At 34.5% G+C, this 26,138-nt stretch overlaps 1 protein-coding gene across 2 annotated transcripts in view; it reads right to left on the bottom strand.

Annotated features, from left to right (window-relative positions):
- Nucleotides 1–26,138, bottom strand: part of PHIP (PHIP subunit of CUL4-Ring ligase complex) — a 199,422-nt gene that overhangs the window by 73,414 nt on the left and 99,870 nt on the right. For both annotated transcript variants that reach the window (XM_020975528.2, XM_020975529.2), the window contains exons 18-20: nucleotides 17,563–17,700; nucleotides 16,244–16,427; nucleotides 13,403–13,520 (exon numbers count right to left, since the gene is read on the bottom strand). In XM_020975528.2, coding sequence (XP_020831187.1) covers nucleotides 13,403–13,520; nucleotides 16,244–16,427; nucleotides 17,563–17,700 — 440 coding nt within the window. The remainder of the gene's footprint in view (nucleotides 1–13,402; nucleotides 13,521–16,243; nucleotides 16,428–17,562; nucleotides 17,701–26,138) is intronic.

Here is a 26,138-nt window from a genome sequence, read left to right as displayed (position 1 = left end):
TCTATATGGGGAGTCAATCGAGGAGGGATAGAAACCCTTTAAGAATACAATTCTGAAGATACACAGGGAAACAATTCCAAGGAGGGAAAAAAAAGCAGTATCTGTCCAAAGACACAAGTTTGGATACACAGGAAACATACTAGTTAACTTAAATTTTTAAAAAGGCATGTACAGAAGATAAAGCAAGGGAAGTTAATAAGGGATGAATGAGCATGGCACAGTCCTGTGCTCAGAATGAGCTCAGGCTGGCAATGGAAACTGAGGACAACAAAATTGTTCTAAGGATCAAATAAAATAATCTCTGTAAATGCAATTAACACAGTGCCCGGCACATACGCACGACATAAATACTTACTCCTTTATTCTCACATCCTTTAAAAAAAAAAGTATATATGGGGGAAAACAAGAGGATCAAAGAATGAATAGGACTGCTACACAAGATAGGAAAGGGCTAACTGATAACAGAAAAAAGGAAGAACCAGAGCTGTTTAATTAATATTTCTATTTTCTCTGTCAAAAACAACTTTGGCATGGGAAATTACTGAACAAAAATGACTAAGAGGGAGATGATACCTAAAATAAGTACAGAGGACCAATAGGCCCCTAAATTCAAATCACCTAGCCCTAGATTAACTATATTTTCAAGTTCTGAAAGAATTGGTGGGATGTTATTACTGACCCCATTGTGAGTAACAGCTGAAAAACTGTGGTGAACTGGAGAGGTGACCACAGGACAAATGAGCTAATTTTCAAAAATGTGAAGAGAACACAATCTGAAATCTATACGGCGGTCAGCTTGACTTTAATTCCTGGGAATCTTCCAGAATGGAACAGTAAAGGAATGAGTAGTAAACATCTTGAGAGGGAAGTGGTGATTACAGAGTGTGCATGGCTCCATTAAGTCAGGCCAGACTTAATTTCCTTTTTTGAGAAGATTAATAAGCTAACAGAGCAGAGAAATGTAAAGAGAGTTTATCTAGACTGTAGCAAAACATTTCATAAAAATATTTCATAGCATTCTTGGAGAAGACAGAAAGTTTTGGCCTAGACAATACAGTTGTATGAATTTTGAATCAGGTGAATAGCCAGACTTAAGAATAGTGATCAACCATCTCAAGTGGACTGTATGACATACTTGATAGGCCTATGTTAATTACACTGTTTATTAACAAACTACATAAAGGCATAAATGGTACTATCATTGAATATGCATAAAACATAGTCAGGAAGAATAACAAACACATCGGTCGGCAGAATCAAGATCCAAAAAGATGTTGAATACCTGGGATGAAATCTAATGAGACGAAATCCAAAAGAGGTAAAATGTAAAGATTTACATTTGGACACTGCTTTAAAAAAAAAAAAACTCCACAAGTACAGAATGGAGGAGATAAATAATTAAACAGCACTTTGTTTGGAAAAGATGTGGGGTTTAGCAAATTCCACATTTAATATCAATCAGCAGTATAATATGGTAGCTAAAAAATGGTAATGTAATCTTTGGCTACATAATGTAAGAAAAAGGAGGCAAGTTCTGCTCTGTACTTTACTGTGGTCAGACCAAGTGGGAAGTATTATATTCAATTCTAGTCATCATGGTTAAGAAAAAGAGCTTGAACTACCAGACAAAGGTGAGCAGGTCAGTGAAGGGCCTTCCTTCCATGTCATATGAAGCTCAGTTGAGGGAACAGATGATGTTTAGGCTCAAGAGGACAAGAAATTAGAGGGGACACAATAGCTACTTCCAAGTCTTTGAGAGGCTGACATGTAGAAAAGAGATTGTATTTATTGTTTGGCCTTGAAAGGCAAGAATCACAATTAGTGGAAGGTAATTACAAAAAAGCATATTTGGTCGAGATGTTGAGAAAAACTTCCTAACAATTGTAACTACCCAAAAGTAGAGTAGGCTCCCTTGACCTTGGTAGGTAGCCAAAGGTTCCCCTTTCATTTTTTTTTTTTGGCTGAGGCAATAGGGGTTAAGTGACTTGCCCAGGGTCACACAGCTAAGTGTCAAATGTCTGAGGCTGAATTTCAACTGATGTCCTCCTGACTCCAAGGCCAGATCTCTATCCACTGCGCCACCTCGCTGACCCACCCCTTTCATTTTTAAGCCCTCAAACCCACTTGTGAATATGCCATGGTATGCTATTTTTTTGAGTAACTGGTTGGACTAGATGGATGTTGAGGTCTATCTCTGGAAAGGTTAACTCTCAAAACTTGTGACTCTATTATTTGACTAAACAACATTTATATTTTAACCTGTTCCTTAAAAGAGTTCCAAGTAAACAAGTGAGTAAGACCAAGGATAAATTATTCATTTGGAAAGACCTCCTCACAATCCAATATGCTTATTTATATTCAAATATTGATATCTACTGGCAGAATTGAATAAATAGATTAACTTTAATAATGATCCAAAGCAAACATAATTATATAGACCAAAATAAGAACAATGTATTCCAGGAAGTACAAATGATGGTGTTTTTTTTTGGTTATCCATATGACTATTCTCCTCTACTTGTGCAACTAAAATTTCACTGAAATGTTAATCATATATTTGAAATCTCCATCTTCTTGAAATCTATCTTCACATTATTCATGTGTATAGTGACATAAACTAATCTGTCCAAACAATATTTTTTAAGACATTGATCTCTCCAGTGGTACATCTCCAGACTATTTACACCTAAACTTTGTGACTCCTCCCCACATAAGTACTCCATTAATAATGTATCCAAATCCCTGAAGGCTTTTTTTCTTCATCTTTTGATATTTCATGGATATCATCAACATCTAGGTTATCCTTCACTACTGCAACATGACCAGCTCACTTTTCTACTGATACAGGTCCTTGATAATGTTATTTTGTGATACTTCTATATGGATCCAGAGAGAACAGTGGAAAAAATGCTTGGCCTTGGAGTCAGGTAGACCCAAGTTCAAATATAGTCACAGACACTTACTAGTTGTTTGACCCTGAGCAAGTCACTTCATATCTCTTTGCCTCAGTTTCCTCATCAGTTAAATGGGGACAACAGTTGCTATTTTCTAGGGTTGTAGTGAGGACCAAATGACATAATATTTCTGAAGTGCTTAGTACAGTACCTGGCATATAGTAAGCACTACATCAATGTTAGCTATTATTTTTATCATACAAGTTATATTGGTAATTTGCTTCAGCCTGCTTAAACTTCACCATGAATCTATTGCTTTTGTTTCATACACAATTTTATTATGATGTTCCATCATTCACAACCCATATAGCATCCCTGGGAGTTGAAAAGATGAGGAATTTTTTAATGGAGAAGCTTGGGATCATTAAAAATCCTGTTCTCTAGTCCAACTCTGAGTCCAGAATATTATGTTTGCAATGCCAATCTAAGACAGACAGCGAGGCACATGCATACACATACATACATACATACATACACACAAACACACACACACACACACACACACACACACACTCTCTCTCTCTCAATGCTCAGCAAATAGCATAGTCTAGAAAATATGCATTATATATCTATTTGTTTTTCATATACAGAAAACTTTGACTGAATTTCACCACAGAGCCTCGGTAGTATTCTGGGATCTTGATATAATCAGAACAATGTCATTCACAAATAGAAGCTCTAGTGAGAGATTTGAGCAAACCATTTGCTGGACATTTTTTCATGGTATTTGAAAAATACCTTTGGGTATCATATATCTCCCTCCCTCATGTTTCAATTAATACAGAGAAAAATGAGTTACTAAACAAAGTCACTGTGGCTTTACAGGGAAGAAATCTGGATTTTGGGAAAAATGTTGATGGAAGAAAGCTTTTAAAACTGAGGTTTATTCCAATTTAAACAATATCTTGTGAATAAACAATAAACACAACGGGACTTTGTATTCTTGATAGTTCAATTAATCATGTGACTATGAAGATGTCTGTCATGGAAAAATTGTTTACAATAGTCTACCAGTTTCCTTCTCACATACTCATTTAGATATCTTCAATACCATTCTCATAAATATTTTACAGAGAAAGAAGTTGTACCACTGATTTTTTTTTTTGGTGAGGCAATTGGAGTAAAGTGAACTCAGGTCCTCCTGACTCCAGAACCAGTGCTCTATATACTGTGACACCTAGCTGCTCCTGTACCAGTGATTTTATTGGAAAAAGAAACTCACTTTACCAATGCAAATCAGACCTCTCTCTGCCAATTTTGTCTTAGAGGTTAAGTGTCTTGCCCAGGGTCATATAGAGAATACGTGACAGAAGACAGACTGAACCCAGGTTTTCCTGGCTTAAAGGACAGCCTTTTCTTTCCACAGTACTACACTACTTTCTCTGTCAATATTATATAATAGATGAAAAAAGATGGAGTAAGGGTCTATAGTTAGTGTTACTAATCTTCTTGGTCCCCTTTCTGTGGGTGTTAAACTACGTAGGAGCTTTTCTACACATCTGGAGTGTTGCCCTCTTTGAAAAAACTTACAGATTAATTCATGAATAACTGTGTTATACTGATTCCAGGACAGATTGCATCTTTATTTTCATGAGGTCCAGTTATCCTTCCCAATTTCATCTTGACATTTCTATTTCCTTATGCAAAATATAGAGGCTTACCTATTACTAATAATCTATCAATACAGAAACTATGGCAGAGCTGTACCACTTTCCAATTTTCTATCATCATCTATCTAGTCTCACCTCTGAATGTTCTGGGGACAATCTGGTTTACTTCTTCAAATGATTCTTCTATTTACTGCTACCACTAATAACAATAGATAACAATTACTATGTGGTAAGCACTATGCTCAACACTTTACAACTATTATATCATTACATACCAACAACTCAGAGAAATAGGTGCTATTATTATCTCCATTTTACAAATGAGAAATTGAGACAAAGAGAAGTGAAGTGATTTGCCCCAGGTCACAGTAGGTGTCTAAAGCTGGATTTAAACTTAAACTTGTCTTACTAATTTCAGGCCCAATGCTCTATACACTGAATCACTTACGAGTTTTTCCCTTTATTTGTGAGGCAATAGTGCTTATAATCTACAATATTCTTTGTGTATATAATATATATACACAATATATAATATATATATATATAATATTATATATAATATAATAATAGCACCTAGCTGTCAGGAATCTGTGTTTAGATAAACAAGGGTCTATAACTGAAACAGTTCTTAGGATTTTTTTGATCTCTCATTGTGGCAATTTTTTTGCTGTTGTTGTTCAGTTGTGCCTGACTGTTCGTGACCTCATTTGGGATTTTCTTGGCAAAGATGGAATGGTTTACCATTTCCTTCTCCAGCTCATTTTACAGATGAGGAAACTGAGGCACAGAGTTAAGTGACTTGCCACTCAGATAGTTAAGTGTCTGAGGCCAGATTTGAACTCAGGAAGATAAGTCTTCCTGACTCCAGGCAGGGTCCTCTATCTACTGTTATCACCTACCTGCTCAGCAAATGTCTTACATTATTTAAATTTGTCTAAGGGATGATAATCAGAGCCTATTATCTCTTATTTCTATTTAACATCATTCAAAGTTAACAGTTCTTCAAATAATCTGGGTAGGAGAATTTCAGAATTTTATGCAGCGTCAGTCAGCTCAGCTCTGTCCTCCTATGTTTTCATTACATACTTATTCTGACAATACACACTTGATTCTGAAACAACTCAGCCAATAAGAAATAGTCATTTCTTTTATGTTTTATGATGTTGTCTCATGATTTCTGCATTTAAAATCTTTTCAACTCTTGCTGAAGAAAATATGTAACTTAACAACTTTTGGCCTTTAATTTACTAACCCTAAACCACACATATCAACATATTTTTCTGAGGGAGAAAGAGGAGGAGGAGGACAAGAAGCAGTATGGTACAGCACAAAGAGGGAGAATTTGGAGTTAGAAGACCTGAATTCAAATATAGGCTCTATCACTTTGTGAGTCCTTGAATAAATTATTTAACTCCTTTAGACCTCAACTGAAAAATTAAAAGGGTTGGGCCTTGAAAGTCTCTTCTACTTCTACAACTGTAAATCTATGACCTTTCTCCAAACCTCAACTGAAAAATTAAAAGGGTTGGGCCTTGAAAGTCTCTTCTACTTCTACAACTGGAAATCTATGACCTTCCTCCAGGGTTTCTGCTGCTCTCTCTAAGGTGTAATGATATCAGTGTTAGCTTCAGATATTCGGGAAAGAAGGAAACCTAAAGAGGGTTATGAAGTTCTCCTAACTTTCATTTTGAATTTCCCAGCTTCCTAAACTATGTACCTCAAGTTATAGGGGCTTATCCTTTCTCCCCTTATCTTTTTTTTTTTCATACCATAGGGATTTTCCATTTCCCAAAAAAGCAAATTGTTTGTTTGTTTGTTTTAGAGGCAACTCAGTCTAATATTTGATGGCAAGAAAAGTAGAGAATCTTTATAGGGATGACTCATTTTCATAGAAATAAGTAGTAACTAGAGTTTTGTCTCAAAAGTTAAGCATTAAATGTAGATAGCTGGTATAGTGGGCGACTATGTAGCTAGAACACCCAGAAGTGAGGACAAAAAAGATCAAGCCAAGAAGAGTAGATATAAAAATACATGATTGAGATTTTCAGCAGCAAAGGTTTTCTATGCTACTACTTTAGCTCTGTATATTATACCTTTACACCTCACTACGTTTTCTTCCCCCATATCTCATTCACTGCCCTTAAAAACATCTTGAAGCAGGAGGCATATTTTTATCCATATTTTACATACGAGGAAATTAAGTCTAACTTCTCTTAAGCCATACAACTAGTAAAAAGCAAAGCCAGGCCTAGTAAGCATGTCTTCTCAGTTCAATGACTCTTTGTGAGTGTGGCAAAACAGTTAACTGATTCTAAAGGCGATAGCCTGAAAAATCTAAATTATATTCATATTGTCACTGAAGATGCTTTAACTGTAAAAAGTAAAAGTCTGGCTTCCACCTACAGAATAAATAAATATAGCCTGCCAACTAGTTATCTGACATAAATGGACAACAAAGACTTTATTAGAGCCCTAAAAAGGAGAGAGGCTAGCTAACTCCTAGCAGCTTTGATTCTTCTTCTATAGCCAGGCAGTAGACTTCTGCCCCAATTTTTGCCTACCTTTTAAGCTCCTGTAGCCAACACTATGTCAAAGAGCATAAATTCAGGGACAAAAGTATATTCAAGGCAACTAAAAATGGAACTTGCGGTTTACCTGGGAAAATGAGACTCTGTATATAAAAGGTACATAAATGTCCCTGGGAAGCACTCTTTTAGAGTAGGGAAAAGTTGAGATAAAAACAGAGGTGGGAGTAAGGCGGTTGGAACTAGCTTTGTGCTTTCCAGTAAGAAGAAAGCTGACAGACATGTAATATCGATCCTTAAATCTACAAAAAGGTTGAGAACAGGATTTCAGATGTATTTAGCTATAGAAGATAATATAAGAAGAAACAAGTCTTATGTACAAAAAAACAAGAGATCTGTTTGCCTAAAATGGTTAAAATAACTCAATTTCAGGAAGAATTCAGAGACCCTCTGTCACTCAGAGAGGCTGCAACTACCAATTTTTGGACCATTCTTCTATCTTACTGCTGTTTAAAATCTTACTATTTTTCCTGAGCCTCTCATGTTTTCTTTTCACAGGTCCAGCATGTGGGAAACTGCTAAATATGTTTGTGTGATATCCAATTCAGGATGTTTCCAATGTGATCTGTGAAGCCAGGACCACGAGAATCCCAGTTTAGTTAGTAATACTCTTTTTCAGCAGTTTCTGTCAAATAGTGATTTCTCATCCCAGAAACTGGAGTCTTTGGGTTTATAGTCATTGACTACTGTGTCTTGCATACCTAACCTATTCCACCGATCCACCATTCTATTTCTTAGCCATACTGAGCAGTTTTGATGACTGGTGCTTTATAATACAAAAATCAAGAATATGGCAGGAAGTAGGCATAGACCAAAATCTCACACCATATACAAAAATAAAGTAAAAATGGGTTCATGATTTAGATATAAAGGCTGATACTATAAACAAACTGGGAGGGCAAGGAATAGTTTACCTGTCACATTTATGGAGAACAGAAGAATTCATGACCAAACAGAGAAAAAGAACCTTAAGAAATGTAAAATGGATAATTCTGATTACATTAAATTGAAAAGGTTTTGCACAAAGCCAATGCAACCAAGATTAGAAGGAAAGTAGAAAATTGGGAAAGAGTTTTACAACCAGTGTCTCTGACGAGGGCTTCATCTCTAAAATATACAGAGAATTAAATCAAATTTATAAGAATACAAGTCATTTCCCAATTGATAAATGGTCAAAAGATATGAGTAGGCAGTTTTCAGATGAAGAAATTAAAGCTATCTATAGTCATATGAAAAAATGCTCTAAATCATTATTGATCAGAGAAATGCAAATCAAAACAACTCTGAGGTACCACATCACACCTACCAGAGTGGCTAACATGACAAAATAGGAAAATGATAAATGTTGGAGAAGATGTGGGAAAACTGGAATGCTAATGCATTGTTGGTGGAGTTGTGAGATGATCCAACTATTTTTGGAGAAAATGTGGAACTATGCCCAAAGGGCTATAAAAATGTGCATACCCTTTGACTCAGCAATAGCACTTCCAGGGCTGTATCCCAAAGAGATCATAAAAATGGGAAAAGGACCCACATACACAAAAATATTGATATTAACTCTTTTTGTGGTGGCAAAGGATTGGAAATCAAGAGGATGCCCATCAATTGCAGAATGGCTGAACAAGTTGTGGTATATGAATGTAATGGAATACTATTGTGCTGTAAGAAATGATAAGCAGGCAGACTCCAGAAAAACTTGTACGGATTGATGCTGAGTGAAGTGAGCAGAACCAGGAGAATGTTGTACACAGTAACAGCCATGTTGTGCAATGACTAATGTTGGTAAGACTTAGCCCTTCTCGGCAATGCAAGGATCTAAGATATCTCCAAAGGTCTTATGATGGAAAATGCTATCCACATCCAAAGAATGAACAATAGAGTTTGAATGCAGATTGAAGCATACTATTTGCTATTTTTTTCTTCTGTTTTGTTTTCTCTTTCTTGTGGTTCCTCCTATTGGTTCTAATTCTTCCTTACAACATCACTAATGTGAAAATATGTTTAATAGGAATGTATATATATATATATATATATAGGCTACATCAGATTGTGTGCAATCTTGGGGACAGAGGGGGAGAAAAATTTAAAACTCAAAAGCTTATGGAAATAATTGTTGATAAATCAAAATTAATTAATAAAAAAAGATTTAATGCTTCCAAAAGTATGGATAATGTAAAATAATATTCCTGATCAGAAATCTGTGTGGCTTAAGCTACTAAGGTTTAATGATAACTAACTATCAGGAGTAGCTAACTCGCTATTGTATTAAGGTCCTGTGCTATGGGTTTGCAGCAGAATGTAGAAACAAGACTGAAAACTTTGTTTAAAAGAATCCATGATCATATTAATGCGGCTGCTCCTTTTCAATGATGCATATCAAACTCATTTATACTATCTCATGCTACGTAATGCCTGGCCATATTATCCCATTAATTTTCTATCATAAAATCTACACACTGTGCTGAAAATTTTGTAAATGTTGTAATAATCTTTGGAAAGTTGGACAATACATAAGCTATTCCTGTTATTTCCTGCTCTTGCTGTCTATTTGGACAACCTCTTTTTCCAATCATACACTTTCTGGATGATATCTTTCTTTTTAATACTTCTTACATGAAGGTTACAGACTGTAACTTATCTTTTAATATGTAAAGAAAACTGGAAATACCAAGCAAGGGGTAGTTTAGTCATAGCTACTGCTTATCAACAAAGGGGAGGAGAGAAAAGTAGGGGTGAGTGGGTTAAAGGCACTTGCATTATAACTGGGGAAATCAAATAGGTGGCTATGTCTCAAATTTCTCCACTGATCTTCCCTCAAAGGCTTAAATGTTTTGATGTCTAAAAAATTGTGAAATCACTGATTTTGGAGGAGAGAGGGGAACCCTCAGCTGAGATTGAATTTTAAAGGGAAAATATGTCTTACACAAAGGCAACTATATATTCTTTGCATGCTTAAAGATAAGCAGCCAACATTTGTGGAGGCAGAGGAAATTTTTCTCAAATTCACTCAGGTAGGTTACAAGTGAACCTTGATTTAAGCTTCTGCAATTAGAACCCTAAAGACTTCAGTAACTTCTTCCTTAGAGAATCTGATATTTAGCCTGACAGACTGAACACTGGTTACTACAGTGATGGTTAGAGAGCATATACAAAATTAGATATTAATGTTCTGACATGGTTTGATCAAGACTAGACAATGTCAGACTAACCTCAATTCCTTTTAATAAACAGAGAGAGCATGGCACAATGGATAGAAAGCTAGTCTTGGAACCAGGAAGACTGCATTTCAAGTTCAACCTCTGTCATACACTTGCTGTGGGACCCTGAGTCATTCGCTTAACCTCTCAGGGCTCTAGGCAACTTTTTGAAACTAAAAATTAAAGAGAAAGTGCAAATCTGCAATGGTCAAAAGAATTTTCCTAATTAAGAAGGAATTCTGATATTAATGAAAAATCACAGGTTCAATCCCTATCCCTTTGAGAGTTACAGATCAGGAGAAGATTATATATATGGTTTATTTAAATTTCATCAAAATACTTGATAAGTCTCTCAACCAATTTTGTTTAAAAAAGAAAAAGTCACTGGTAGAAGAAAATGGTTTAGGATCCCTGAGAAGCCAAAATTTAAAAAAGATAAGAGACACTTATTTTACCCAGAATGAAACATTACCCAGAACTTTTGCTTAAAGGGTAACAAGTCCTAGGTGGAAGTAAATGTTTCCTGTAGGACTCTGCCTTTCTCCCTCTCAGTACTTACAAATCAGCTTCATGTGGGTTAGACTTTGGAGGTTTGTAAATAAAACAACAGGGTGAGAAGACTGAAAAATTGAACGAAAGAACTAGAAAATTACCAAGAGTTAAGCCCTTCAATATGCTTGAATTTCAGCATATTTAATAAGATAAAAGCATACTGAAATCTAGTAAGATTAAAATATTTCTCCCAGAGCTATGATACAGAAAATAATGGTAGCAGCCAGCAGAGGAGCTTCAACTACATTTTTAATAGAAAAGTAGAAATATTTTTCTTATGAAATTGTTAACTCTTGAATATTTGCATTAATAGAAAGTTGTTTGGATATTACAGAAGAATAGATCATGCAAAATTAAGTTACATCCATTTTGTGTTCATGATCATTAAAAGTACCATGCAATTTCTAAAACGTTGTTGAGTCCAATCTCTTCCTTCTATATTCAATTCTGAACCCAACTCATTAATTCATCCCAGAAATACTTACTGATGTACTAACTTAATGGATTGGCCTTGTAAGTGACATCAGTCTTTATAACAAGCATGCTACTTCCATTTAGTTTACCCGGATTGTATTGTTAGACTAGCCCAAGATGTTGCCTTCTCTGTTCTTCATTAACTGTGACTTTAAAATAACCAGAATAAACATGCTTGTTTTTCTCTTCTCATTAAAAAAAACATAATGATGATGATAGGGGCAGCTAGGTGGCACAGTGGACAGAGCACAGGCCGTCAGTTCAAATCCCGCCTCAAGACACTTAGCTGTGTGACCCTGCATTAGTCACTTAACCCCAATGCTTAGACAAAAACAAAAACAAAATCATAAAAGATACCTTTGGTATGTCTGTAAAAACATCACATAACTATTTACTAAAGAGGGATACACAGGCAGACTAATTTATAATTAACTGATGGCTTCTTTATGGTCTTTGAGTAGTAAGAAGAGTTCCTGATGTTTTCATGTTCTTTTGACATCATCCTACCCAGAGATATTTCACAAAACAATCCACCAATGCTTTCAAGATTTTGTTACTTCCAGTATGTAGTACTTCTATGTGTGTCTGGTCTGCTCCAGCCACTTTTCCTAACTTCTAAATTTCCATCTTAGTTTCATCATGTAGCACACTAAGGCAGTCTAGTGAAGTGGACTTAAAAGCAGGAAGAATTTGGGTTCAAGTCTCACCTCTGACAAATACTGTGTGGCCCTGAGCAAGTCACATAACCTGTCAGGTATTCTAGGTAACTCTCCAAGATTATAAGTTACAGAGAAGGTGCCAGCCTACATTAGAAGAGGGAGTTTGGTCATGTGGGAATTCTTTCTAGTAATAAAATCATAATGCCAATCTTTACTTCCTAATCCTATACAGAGTACCCAAGACTGAGTAAGGTGTTCCCCTGCCAGCAGTGAGGAAAATAATGGCTACAAAAGTGTTGATAAATCTCATGTGATTTTTCAGTATAAAAGTCCATTTAAAAAAATCCACAAATCTCCCAATGACACCCTATGGAATCTTGAAATATGACAATTAATGAAGACTTTCATGAGGGCAATGGAGAGATGCAAGGTAAGCACATGTAGGCTACAAAGCTTTCATTCAGAAACATAAAAGGAAATGGGGCCAACTGTGTACTGCACTGGTACCCACAAGATATAAACAGATCGAAAGGAAGGCCTGAAGCATATTAGATCATTCCGTTGTCAAAAGTCCATGGGAAAACACTTAAAAATCACACAGAATGATTTGGTATGGACAGTTTATGCTCTGTATGCATGGAGAAAACATCCACATTGATATGGTCAAGTACTTAATATGTATTAATGTGATTCTGCAGTAGACATTTTCTTAAATAAGTTTTGTTTAGGTTAATTTAAGCATCTTTATTAAGGATATAAGTTGATAATGCAGTTAGCCAGGCTTGGGCTGCAAGATAATATCCAACCTGAGATTAAAATTTTGTTATAATGAATAACTGCTACATGGGATCATAGGCTTACAAGCTCAGGACTATAAATACCATCTAGTTCAACACTCTCATTTTACAAAGAAACTGAGATCCAAAGTGACTAAGTGACTTTTTTACAGGGAATAAAGGCTGAAGGCTTATGATTTCACAGAAGTGGGAAAATCCTTCTACCAACATTGATAGACAACTGTTCTAAAATTCCTAGTCTTAGAGAATTTCCAGTGAGCACTGAGAGGTTCAATGATGTCACCATATAGGATTATCTTCAATACATAAAAACGAGAGGTTCTGTCCTTTTCTCTAAGAACCAGACTGACTATGTTCAGAAAGTCTAATGACTAGGCTGCCCACCAAGTGAAAAACTGTTTTGGGATAGTTCCTGAAGGCTATCCATTAAAGAATGGAGGAGTTGCAATTCACTTTGATAGAAGCAATATTCATAACACTAATGAAATCACAGCTCCTCTGCAGCATAGAAGAATTAATCTTAATTAGCACAATATAATAGGTACAGCTATTGCATACATAAATTATGATTTACCTTTGACAGAGTAGGTATTTTATTCTCTCTTGGAACTGTAAAGTGTTTTCTTTTCTCTTCTGACCTGTAAATTTTTATTTCTTCTTCTCCCTTTGCAGTTCTCCATTCTTCTTGCCTACTAAAAGTGAAGTAAGCCACATGCATGTTAGGTGAGTGTTCAACAAATGACTTCAGAACAAAAATTAATTTGAGGGGAAAATGCATAAGGAGATCCTCATTCTTTTATTTTTGTATTGCTGTTAATCTCGCTATAAGAAAGAAAACGATTAAAAATACATATTAACAAAATATTACTGGAACTGGATATAGTGTCTATAAATTTGAAATTTATGCAAACTACATTTTTGCACTTAAATTCCAAAGCCATTTGTTCAAACATTTATGAAGTACTTACTATGAGCATGCTAAGGATATAAAAGTACATATAATTATCTTATTGTTTAAGTACATATAATTATCTTATTGTTTAATTATCTTTTATTCATTCTGAAAACATTTTTATATGAACATGCCAACCCAACAACAGAAAGCAAGTTATTTGAGTAGAGACTGTTTTTTGTCGGGGTTTTGGTTTTTTGGGGGGTTTTTTTGGTATCTGTATCTCCAGCACCTAGCAAACTGCCTGGCAAATAGTGTACACTTAATAAATGTGTACCAATAGACTGACTGAAAGATCTAACACTGTTCTACTCTTAAAAAGCTAACAATTTATTTGCTTCAATGAGAAATAATCAAAATATTATGATACAAGGGAAAGAGATAACTTTAAAGGAGATGTTCACACCAACTGATATGAGAAATTTGAGGATGAAAATATCACCTTCAACCCAGGAGGACTGGAAGGAAGGAATGTCACTTAAGATTTCACAAAGAAAGTGGAATCTGAGTTACAACCTTCAAAGAGAAAAGAATTGAGAGATAAAGGATGGGAGACTGGAAATAGTTCAATTCATTTGGAAAATGAATGCAAAATGATACTGTATTAAATGAGGCTGGACAGGTAAACTGAAAATGGCTTATATTAAGAGTTTGTAATTTATATAGTAGTAGCACAAAGTTTTATTTAAAGAAAGGTGATATGATCGCAGCACTGTAGTAGAAAGATTACTCAGTTAGTGATGTGAAGTAAGGGATTAGGATAGGCTGGAAAAAAAGAAAACTAGTTACAAAGTTTTTTATAATAGCCCAGACTAAACAAACAAACAAAACAAAAATGAGGACTTAAAACTATGGTCATTAGATAGGAAGTAGAGAGGAGGGAAGTGATGTGAATAATATTGTGGAATTAGAAACATCAGAATTTTAAATGTGATTGGATATATCGGGAGAAAGGTTAATGAATCCTATGTTATGAACCTCATTGACTAGAAAGATGGTGGTACCACTAACAGAAACAAAGAAATTGACGAAAAGGAAGATTCTGAAGGGGAATGAGTTATTCCATTTCATACATGTTGAATTTAAGGTGCTAATGGGACATTCAAGTAGAGATGTCAAATAGGAAATTGTAAATATTGCCCTTCTGCTCTGGAGAGAGATTCAGGGAATCTGCAGAGAAATGATAACTGAACCCAGATTAAAGTACCAAGAAAGACAGTGCAGAGAGAAAAAAAAGAGAACCTAGGATAGAACATAGAGGTTTACCTAAGTTTAAGGGAATAGAACAAAAATGAAGAGCAAAGAAAATAAAAAGGATGAAAACTGGTCAAAGAGGTAGTAACTTGAAAATACATCATCACAGAAATTATGTAAGGTAAGGGCATCAAAAGGAGGATCTGGTCTACTCTGTCAAATTCTAGAGTGATCAAGGAAGACTGGAATGGGAAAAAATGTTGTTTTATCATTAATGCTATTATTAGTGACCTTGGAGAAAGTTGTTTCAGTAGAGAAAAAAAGATATATCACAAGTAATAGAGTAGGTGGTGAGGAAGAGGAGGTAATACCTTTATTAGGCCATTCTATTGTAGGTAGTAAAAAAGATGAGAGGTTTATATCTTAAAGTAATAATTAAAGGCCAATGTAAATAATAAAAGTGCTCATCAAAAAGCATTATTTTTATGGAGAGATATTTATATCCTTATAGGTTACAATTATATCAATTCCCATTTTACTATAATAGGAATATCTTGGATGCATGTTCACCTTTAGACGTTGACAATGGAAACAATGAACACTTTTAGTACTCATTTGGACTTCACTATAAGATGGTCCCAAAGAACAGACTATGATGATAGCATTACAATGAAACACCACCACAGTGTGACCATTAAACAATATGTGATTGTAGTTTATTCTCTTTGCCAGAACGTGTTTTAATGAAAAATTTAAAAGGTGAAGTAAATGGGTCAAATATTTTTAAATTTTATTAATGTTTAACAAAAAAAAGCAACCCTGTAATTTAAGTTCAACACACATATCCTACAGTTTAATCAAAACATTATTTTGTGATTATACCATATTAAAGCCATTTATATATACACAAATGAATTTGATGTAAAAACCTAAAAAATTCAGAAGTTGTGATTCAACCCAATGTATCTCATACTGCTCAAAAGACAGGAATATAAAGCTATGACAAAATAATATAATCTTTACTCTCCTACTGAAGATTTTAATTTCTTCTCTCAAGAATTATGATTCTTTTTCTGAGAACTTACTCTTTCTTCGGAGTAGGAGTAGACAAACTACTCTGTGGGACAACTCCAAAAATGAAAAAAAAAAAACCCAAAACATTCTTAGCTTGCTCTCAGGCAATAGTCTGCTAAACCCTACTTTAGAGAGAAAATAGTCCCACAAGACATCCAAGTACCTTAATTCTACATGGATACTTGCTAGCCTTACCTGGCAACCCCAATTGATAATTCAGGTACTACAACCCTTCGACTCCAGGCCACAAGATCCCGTTCCGTAGCTATCTCGCTTCTTGGTGCGTTGCTATGCATTTGCCTTACACCTTCAATTTGTCCACTTCGCCTCAGGCCTATATTCGGTGGTGAATGAACTTCTGAGGTAGAGCTTATAGAGGCTGAATAAAAAGTTAAAAACAGTAGTTTATTGTAAGCCATTGGCAAATTCTTTGCATATACACATGGATAAAGCATGCACACAGACACACACACACACACACACACACACACACACACACTATACAATGAATTGGGAGTTATAATCTGAATTTAACATCATGTTACTGTGATCATTCAAACAATTAATTATTAATTTAGCATAACTACGGATATAACTGAACCAGAAACAAAGTTTAAGATCAAAATACTGATGTAAACTGTGAATTCATCTGTGTAGATAAGCTAATGAAATATATTAGTGAAACGCAAGACACTAAAGTTATGTGAAATAATTACCTTCGTAAAAAGTTGTTTAAAAAAATTTAAAAATTAAAAGCACTATGCTATGTACTGAAAGAGGTAAGAAAAATAAGAAGACTAAGATTCACAACTACCAGAAAATATATATCATGTAAAATAATTCCTAATTATTAAGATCCTGAATACTCCAAAAATGCTAAGAGAACATTTGCTGAAAGAGAGTTGGGGCGCTGGCGAGGCCTTCAAAGATGAATAAAAATTTGAACATGTGGACCTTAAGAAAGGCAAAGAGGGCACAAAATCACGTAAATAGTAGTATGAGAAAAAATTAGGGTAAGGGTAATACCAGATTATGGAAAAATAGGAATGTCAGAGTAACTTTAGATTTTAAACTGTGGTTTACAGGAAATTTCTTGATCAATGGAGTGTTATGAACAGAACCATGGATTAAGAAGAATAATTTAAGACAGGCGAGAGAAAGATAGATTAGGAAGTTGTTGTAGTAGCCTTAATACTAGAAGGATCAGAATTTTAAGAATACCTTGAAGGACCAACAGAACTGCATCATTTGACACAGAACTTTTTTTTAAACACATAAGACAAAGAAAATAGAGATAGAAGGAAAATAAATTTATTTCAAAGCAAAATTCTAATATTTTTGTGTCAATTCACATGCTTGGTCCTTCTAGTGTTAAAAAGAGATAATGTAAGACAACTAGAACAATGGCAGCAGAAAAGGGTAAGTAAATCAGAAATTTTATAGACATAATAAAGACTTCTACTGATATCAAATGATCAATTGCCAACATGAAAATAAAACACATCACTGCTAACCTCTGCCTAAACGGCTATTGTTACTGGTACCAGCTTCACTAGAGCGTCTCAGATCTTGTTCTTGCTGAAGCCTCTGAATCATGCTATCCAAAGGACTGACTTCCTGGTTTGCTTGCTGACTTAAAACTTGATTTAGTCCTATATTGAAGACAAACAAAAATAATAAAGTTAACAGAAACATTAAGGTATTTTTCTTACAGCTATTCAAGCAATCCAAATCAAAGTATAAACATATTGTAATCGAAATATTTTTTATTATTGTCGTTCAGTTGTTTTTCAGTCTTGTCCAACTTTCATGACTGACTGCATTTGGGGTTTTCTTAACAGATACTGGAATGGTTTGCCATTTCCATCTTCAGCTGATTTTACAGATGAGGAAACTGAGGCAAACAAGGTTAAGTGACTTGCCCAGGATCATAGAGATAGTAAGTGTCTGAAGCCAGATTTAAACTCAGGAAGATGAGTCTTCCTCACTCTTGGCCTGGCATTCTATCCAATGTGCCATCCTAGCTGCCCTTTTAAAAAATGTTATTCAATTATTTATCCTAAATATTGACAACAGATGACATAAAAAAAATATCTACTACATGTCTCTATTATGAACATCTATGTTTAAGGTTCTGGAGGTAAGACAAAAACGAAACATACTTGCCCTCACAGACTATGCATTCTACTGGCTGCAAAAGAGATCTTATTCATGCGAAAAAAATTCCATACTAATGCTATTTTACTTGTATTAGAAACTTTAAAAACGGTATCAGCAAAATTTGTAGACGGTAACATACTATTTTAAACAGTGGGTAATTCCTCAAGACAAAATATATTTTGATAAAAGCAAAAAAAAAGGGGGGGAAGTAGAAATTATAGAAATGTTTAATCTGCTGTAGCTGACATTTAAAAAATTCTACTTAATAACCACCAAGATTTAGTTCTATTTTTTAAACACTACCCTCCTGATAATGACTCAGTTCATTAAAATAAACTTATTGTGGGCAGTTACAGGCCCAAGTACTGCAGACCTCTGAATTCTGAAGGTATGAGGGAAGGGTCCTCAAACTAATTGAGCTGCTGCTCTATCATGTAGTCATACTGCTCTTTTCCCTCAATATCATAAGCCTGACCCTCATGAGGTTTGAGCCAAAAGGAAAAGTAGAAAGAAGAGAACACAGTTTGAAGGGTGGAAGGACATGGCATCTTCACATAAACAAATTCTACTTAATTTTTTTTTCAAAAGTGTAATAAAATAATATATTTTAAGCTGTTCCAAATTTATGAAAAATAAATACCAAAAATGGATAAAAGTTGCCTTTTAGCTTCCTAAAACTGACATCAGCTGGCAGTTAACAAGGACTCAGCCTCAGAAATATGGAGTTAAGCACTAGTCACAGGACAGGAATTAAACCAAATCACATAGTCTAGGGAAATAACTACCAATCAAGGGTAAACCAGATCTCTGCCCCAGGAAGGCAGTGCTTACAACAAAGCTCAGCACACTTCCCTCTCCACCACTGTGAGAGAAAGGACAAGCAGAAACAACCATCTGCCTACATAGTGTTGGTCATCTTATATTCAAATACTGAAGCAAGAGGTCAGTGCAGAGGCATCACTGTGTCACATATCAAACTTCCAGGGGATTAGAGTTTGTGGGAATTGGCATAGTCTCCCTTTTCTGTCCAGATTCCATACTCAAGATTTGTGTATGCATGAAACCACAGGCACCTATTTCTTCCTTTTCATGCTGATGTTAAGTGAGGCTCACTCCTAGTCACACCTGACAGAGTCAATACCCTGACAAAGTGTGAAGATGTTGGTACTTCTAACACACAGGTACTCAAAAAGGCGGGCACAGTAGATTCCACGTGAAAGAATTAAAGAAAGATGGGGACAAGAATAACACTGACTGAGATCTGCAACAGTGGAGGGAAGACTAACTGCTAAGAAATCAAGGATTAATTAACTGTCCTAATAAAAATGTTTCTTAAGCTACAAAAATAATAGAATTGTTATTTTGTTACTATTTCCCCCCACACTCTGAAAACTCACAATCCACCATCTATTGTCCATCTGGTATTAACTAGCAGCTAATTCCCCATAGTTTGACTAAATATTATGAAGCACTTATATAATCCCTCTTAACCAAAAGTTGTTTAGGTTTTTTAAAGTACATGGATTATTAGTCAAACCCATATAGGTGGGGAGTGCTATATCTATACTACGGACAGCATTTGATTGGCCGGAGATTCAAAGACAAGTGGATTGATTCCATTACTCTCTCCACTACACCAGGGGAGGGAAGGAAACTATTCACCTTGCAGCCCTCTATTTTTAACTCTGCTTTACCTGACCATAATATTCCTCCAGGTTCCATGGATTTCCTTTGTTTTCCTATGCTTAGCAACTTCTAGGGGGACTCTGCCATCCATCCTTAAGTGAGCATTAGTCTTTCCTCCTGTATTCTGGAATGATCATGAAAGTACAAGTAGTCTGCTGTGAAGTAAGCAGATGTTATACTCTGCAGGGCTGCTAGACACATAATTCTAATCTTGAAAAGTCTAGTGAGGACATCATTAAAAAGGTGAAAAAAAATACTGCATTAAACTTCCTTCCTCTACTTCTTAGTAGTGGGGTAATGACCAGTAGGTACAAACTGAAAAGGGAGCAGTGTTTTGTGGCATAATTCTGGAGTTCTTAACTCCTCAGGTCATACTTCACACATATATAACATTGAGTTAGGTAGTAACTGAATTTTATTTCAATGATTTCCACTATTATTTTTCCAACCATTGCTAACAACTTCTATGAAATGAAGTAATCAGAATAGGCTTCATGGAAGAAATGATATCAGAAATGGCCCTTTCTGTTAAAAAGTATTCCACTAAGATGAGATGTGAAATGTTTGTATGAGAATGTTAAGACCACCTTCAGGGAACTCCTAGCAGCCCAGCTGGATCTGAACAATGAGTATGTACAGAACTAATATGAAAAAGAAGAAGAAGAAGAAAGGTAGGCTATATCCAAACTTGAATACTACAATAAATCAATCAACAAGCATTTGCTAGATACCTATAATGTGCCAAATAAAATCTCAATAATTTACATTTACTGGTAGAAAAGAACTCTAAATTAATAAACACCACAAATTTAAAAATCACGCTTTTACTATTTTTAAAGTATAACTCAAAGTATGGTTCCAGCAAGAGGAGCTTCTTTGTGATTTAATAAATAAGAATAGCTATTAAACCATGTAAGTTTTTACATCTTAAAAAAAAGTTTGATAATACAATGTCATCTTTTTTACTGTAGATCACTTCTTGTACCTGATTTAACACTGAGTTCACAAGATTTTGATTCATTCTTTAATTCTTCACCATGAAACCACACTTTTGTTGTATCTGATGATTCAGAATATAGTCTCCCCACGCCACCCCCAATCTAACCTTGACTTTAGGCCATAAGTTACGTTTAAAAAAGTCTTAGATCAGGTGAGGTCCCAGGCTACCAAGACATTAATCTCTGTGTCTTAGATAAATTTCTTAAGCTTTCAAGGTATGTGGCTTGGTACAAAGCTGTGTGGAACAATTTCATCTCCATTTGGGAATTTTTAGAAGAATGCTGCTTCTTGGTATAACAAGACACATATCTGAGTTTAATATTCTCTGAATGTTGACAAGACTTCAAGGACAACTGGAAGTTAAAAAAAATTCCTTAAATCCCCAAAACATTTTTTCAGTTAGATGTTTTACAATTCTGATGAAAAATCTGAAATCTTAGAGGAACAGCTGGACTTCTTTAAAGGGATGATGGTTTTTAAACAGCCTTGAATGAAAAAATGAATTGACATAAAAAGTGTATTTTTCCAATTTTTGGTATTCCAGTTTTTATACTGCCTTGCCCATGAGAAGTGTAATAGTTCTTCACATGTAATAGTTAGCAGCTACTTATTTCTTTTATTTGTTTTAAACTGGTCTCACTATTATTTTCATTTCAAAAGCTGATGTCCCAATGAGAAGAAATCAATCTCTCTGGCTAATAAGTACCTGTGAGGTTTTTGCTTGTTATCTAAAGATTAATTGAACTGCTTTGTAGCAATCACTGATCAGTTCTTGGCATTATTTTTTTCATTTTCAACCAAATATCCCACTATACTTCAGTACAACTTACGTTTTTTCATAGTGAGTTTGAATGACCCTTGATTTGTACATACCAACAACTTCTGGAATATTTCATGTGAGTCACTGAAATGAGCTATTAAATATCTATTTGCACATTTCCCTGGGGTAATATTCATTCTTAGAAATCACGGTACTAAAACACACACACACACACTCTCACACACATACACACACGCAATTACTGACATGTATGGTACAAAAGGCAACATTTAATTTAGAGGAAATAAAAAACAAACAAACAAACAAAAAAAACCCAAGCCCTACCTAGTTTCACCTGGACAAGCTTAGAAATTCTTAGTCAGTGAAGTGTCAACAGAAGCACACATACTAAGACTGCTGTTAATATGAAACCATATCTAAATTATTTTGTCCTAAGTTAATTAGTACACCATCAGTAGTCAAATCCAAGAAAGCGAAATTTGAAAAGTCTGATAATAAACAGTTCTAAGTAAGCAATAATGCAAGTTGAGTCTCAATTCTGTAATTTCTTGTGGCTCACCTAAATTTTTTATGAGAAGTTTACTGATGTGCTTTTTTTTTACGTTAAAAACAATTCACATTCAGTAAGAGATCTCTTTTAATAAATTAAAACAATTAGGCAATATTGTCTCTATGGTTTAAAAATGTTTTAAGAAACAACCCTTGTCAAAAAAGGGGGGTGGGAGGGAGGATGGACGACTAATTTCTTATGACAAATATCACAATGAAACAAAACGTTCTCTTATTGGTTGCCTACAAAAACACGTGTCTTTGGGGCAGCTAGGTGGTGCAGTGGATAGAGCATCCGGTCTTAAGTCTGGAGGAGCTGAGTTCAAGTCTGGCCTCAGACTAAACACTTGACACTTACTAGCTGTGTGACCCTGGGCAAGTCACTTAACTCCAACTGCCTAAAAATTAAAACAAAACTAAACTAAACAAAAAAACCCCAAAACCCAAAAACACGTGTCTTACTCTGCAACCCTAAATCTATCACTTCTGTCAGAAGGATGACAGTTGCATCATTAGTTCTATGTAATCACAGATGGTCACTGTGTTGATTATAATTCTTAAAACTTTCTATCAAACTTCTTTGTCTTTACAATGTTCAAATCTTTACGATATTGTTTTGGACTCTTTGCTAATATTTTATTTAAAATTTTTGCATCAATGTTCATGAGAGATACTGATCTACAGCTTTTCTTTGGTGTGTTCTGAACTCTCTCTGGGTTATGTATGAAGATTGCATCTACCTCAAAAAAGGAATTTGGTAGCATCCCTTGGTTCGAATTTTTTGCAATCAGTTTATATAATACTGGAATTAACTGTTCTTTAAATATGTAAGAGAATTAAAAATTTTGTGAAGCCATTTAGTACTAGTGTTTTCCTTTATAAGCTCACTTATATACTATTCAATTTCTTCCTCTAAAATTTGGTTGTTTAAATTTTCTCTCATTCTGTTGATTTGTATATTTTTGTAAATATTCAATTGTTATCAATTTTATTGTCATATACTTGACAAAATAGTTCTTAATAATTTCAATTTTTGCTGTGAATTGTTTTTAAGTTTTTATACTTGTAATTTAATTTTCCCCTTTCTTCTTTTTAAAAACAAAGTAGCAAAATGTTTATTAATTTTAAATAGAAAACAATTCCTAGATTTCAAATGCTCAATTTTTTAATTGGTTTACTTTCACTTTATTAATTGCTTTGATTTTCAGGATTCCTATTTTGGTGTTTAAATGAGGTTAATTTGTTAGTTTTTTAGGTTTTTTGAGGTTGCATTCCCAATTCATTAATGTGGAGGGATTTTTTTCATATTTGTTAATAAAAGTGTTCAGAGATATTAATTTTCTTCTATGTACTGCTTTGAATGCATTCTAATTTTTATAGTCTCATGATTGTTATCTTTAATGAAACTATATATCATTTCTATAACTTGTTCTTTGACATACCAATTCATTAGGATTAAATTGTTTAGTCTCTAATTGATTTTCAGTACTTTTTTTCTGTGACCACTGAATATTTCAGTAAAGATATACATAGTTCTACTTTTCTGTATTTGTGAGGTTCTTACATACAAAGACATGAGTAATTTCTGAAAAGATGTCATACATAACTGAGATATATGTATACTTCTTTTTATTCCTTTTCAGCAATAATACCCAGAGGCCTATCTGTGTGACCCTGGGCAAGTCATTTAATTTCTTGGTGCCTCAATTTCTTCATTTGAAAAACAGGAATTGTAGCTATTGCCCAGGGCTGTTGTGAGGATAAAATGAATTAATATTTGTAAAGTGCTGTGCAAACCTTACAGTGCTATGTGAATGCTAGTTACCATCATCATTATCTTCATCATCACCTTCCCCCATCTATGGATAGGGGAAGAGTTCATGACTAAGCATGGAACAAGGCAGATCACAAAAAACAAACGGACAATTTTCATTAAAAAGTTTTTATACAAACAAAGCAAATACAGTTAAAATGAGAACAGAAATAGGTAACTAGAAACCAAAATCTTTGCACTAAGTTTCTCTGATAAGGATCTTATATCAAAAAGATAAGGAATGAATTCAAATTTATAAGACTAATAGCCATTCCCCAAATGATATGTGATCAAAATAGATGAACAAGTAGTTTTCACAGAAACACAATCAACAAATATGTAAGAAAAAAAATAATTAGAGAAATGTAAAACAAACCAACTCCGAATTTCTACCTGACATTCCAAAAGGGTAGCAAAGATAACAGAAAAATAAAATGACAATGGGGCTATTGGAAAACAGGTTAATTAACTGTTGATAGAATTTTAAATTTGTAAGTACAGTCAAAATTAAAAGCCTCTACCCTCCATCTGCCCCACCCCACCTCATTCTCACTCAAGTCACCAAACCACGTATGTCATATCATTACTATATCTAGAGTATCATTATTATAGCTATTTCTATAGTATCACTACCATAGCTTTATCACTACTACATCTACCTCTTAAAGCGATCAAAGAGAAAAAAGCATCAATACATACAAAAATATTTACAGCAGCTCTTTGTGTATTAGCAAAGAACTGCAATTTAAGGAGGTGACTGTCTACTGGAAAACGACTTAACAAATAATGATACACAAATGTAATGGAATATATATTGCGCTTTAAGAAACAACAGCCAGGAGTGTTTCAGACAAGCCTGAAAAAAGGGAATGAGTGGAACCAAAATATTTATATAATAACATCAATAAAAAACTTTTTAAGAAGGAAGAAAAAAAACCCTGGAAGATTTGAGAATTCTTATTGCAATGACAATCCACAATTCAGAGTACCAAAGACAACTAATTGTCAGTATACTACTGAAAACCGGAGAGATGATAGATTCCAGATTTAGACTGAGAAATACATTTTTGGACATGGTCTATATGGGAATGTTTTGCTGGGCTATGTATATTTTTACTACAGTTTTATTTTACAATTTGTTAAATAAACCGGGGGAAGGGAGAGGGAGAAAAAATAAATACCTGTTAATTGAACAAAAATTTCAAGACATCATATTTTTTAAAAGTTCAGTATTTTAAAAGCTGCTGGTCATCTTCCTCATCACATCATCCTCCTCATGCACAGAACAGACTCTTCTAAATTCAACTCAAAAAATATATACTAATCAATTACTATACTCAAGGCACTATAGACATAAAGCTGGATAATAATAAACAGCCCTGCCCTCAAGGTGCTTATATTGAGTAGATAAGATAAATGTTGAGAGAGAAGCAACACACACACACAAGTAACCATACTAACCCAAATCAGAATTCGAATGTTACTCATAAAAGAAGTAAAAGTGACAAGGGAAATTAGAGGAAGGGAGAGATGAAATAAAGCTCTCATGAAAGAGATGACACTTAAATTTAACTTTGAAGTGTTTCAACAGTTGAAACATGAGAGGAATCTTCTAGAAATGGGAAAATGATATATATTTTAAAATAAAGGTAAGAGAGAACAGGATATGATTAGACAATGATGAGTAGTTTTTATTAGCTGGATCAGAGTCTAAAGTATAATACTGTGAAATAATTTACCCCATTTCTATCAATAATACCATCATTCCTCTATTTGCTCAAGTTAAAAGGTACCTCTCACTCACTGTTCTGTATCTTTCCTTTACAACCAGTCACCCCTGCCTCTTTACTCTTACCTCCCTTTTCTATACTATCTTTAGCCCATAAATTATTCTCCATGCCGCTTTCAGACTACTTTTCTTACAATACTACTTTCATAATGACATCATTAATTTAAAAATCTTCAATAGCTTATCAATGAAATTCAAACTCTTCATCCTAGGATTTAAAGACCCTAAAAATCTAATTGCTGTTTGGCTATACCACCTTATCTCCCATGCATTTCTTCCCTCTCTAGTTATAAGTTATATTTGTGGACATAAG

The sequence above is a fragment of the Phascolarctos cinereus genome, unplaced genomic scaffold, assembly GCF_003287225.1.
Source record: "Phascolarctos cinereus isolate Bilbo 61053 unplaced genomic scaffold, phaCin_HiC Scaffold_5;HRSCAF=322, whole genome shotgun sequence".
In the NCBI taxonomy this organism is placed as follows: Eukaryota; Metazoa; Chordata; class Mammalia; order Diprotodontia; family Phascolarctidae; genus Phascolarctos; species Phascolarctos cinereus.
The sequence above is the reverse complement of the archived record's forward strand: the minus strand, read 5'-3'. Positions and strand labels throughout refer to the sequence as shown.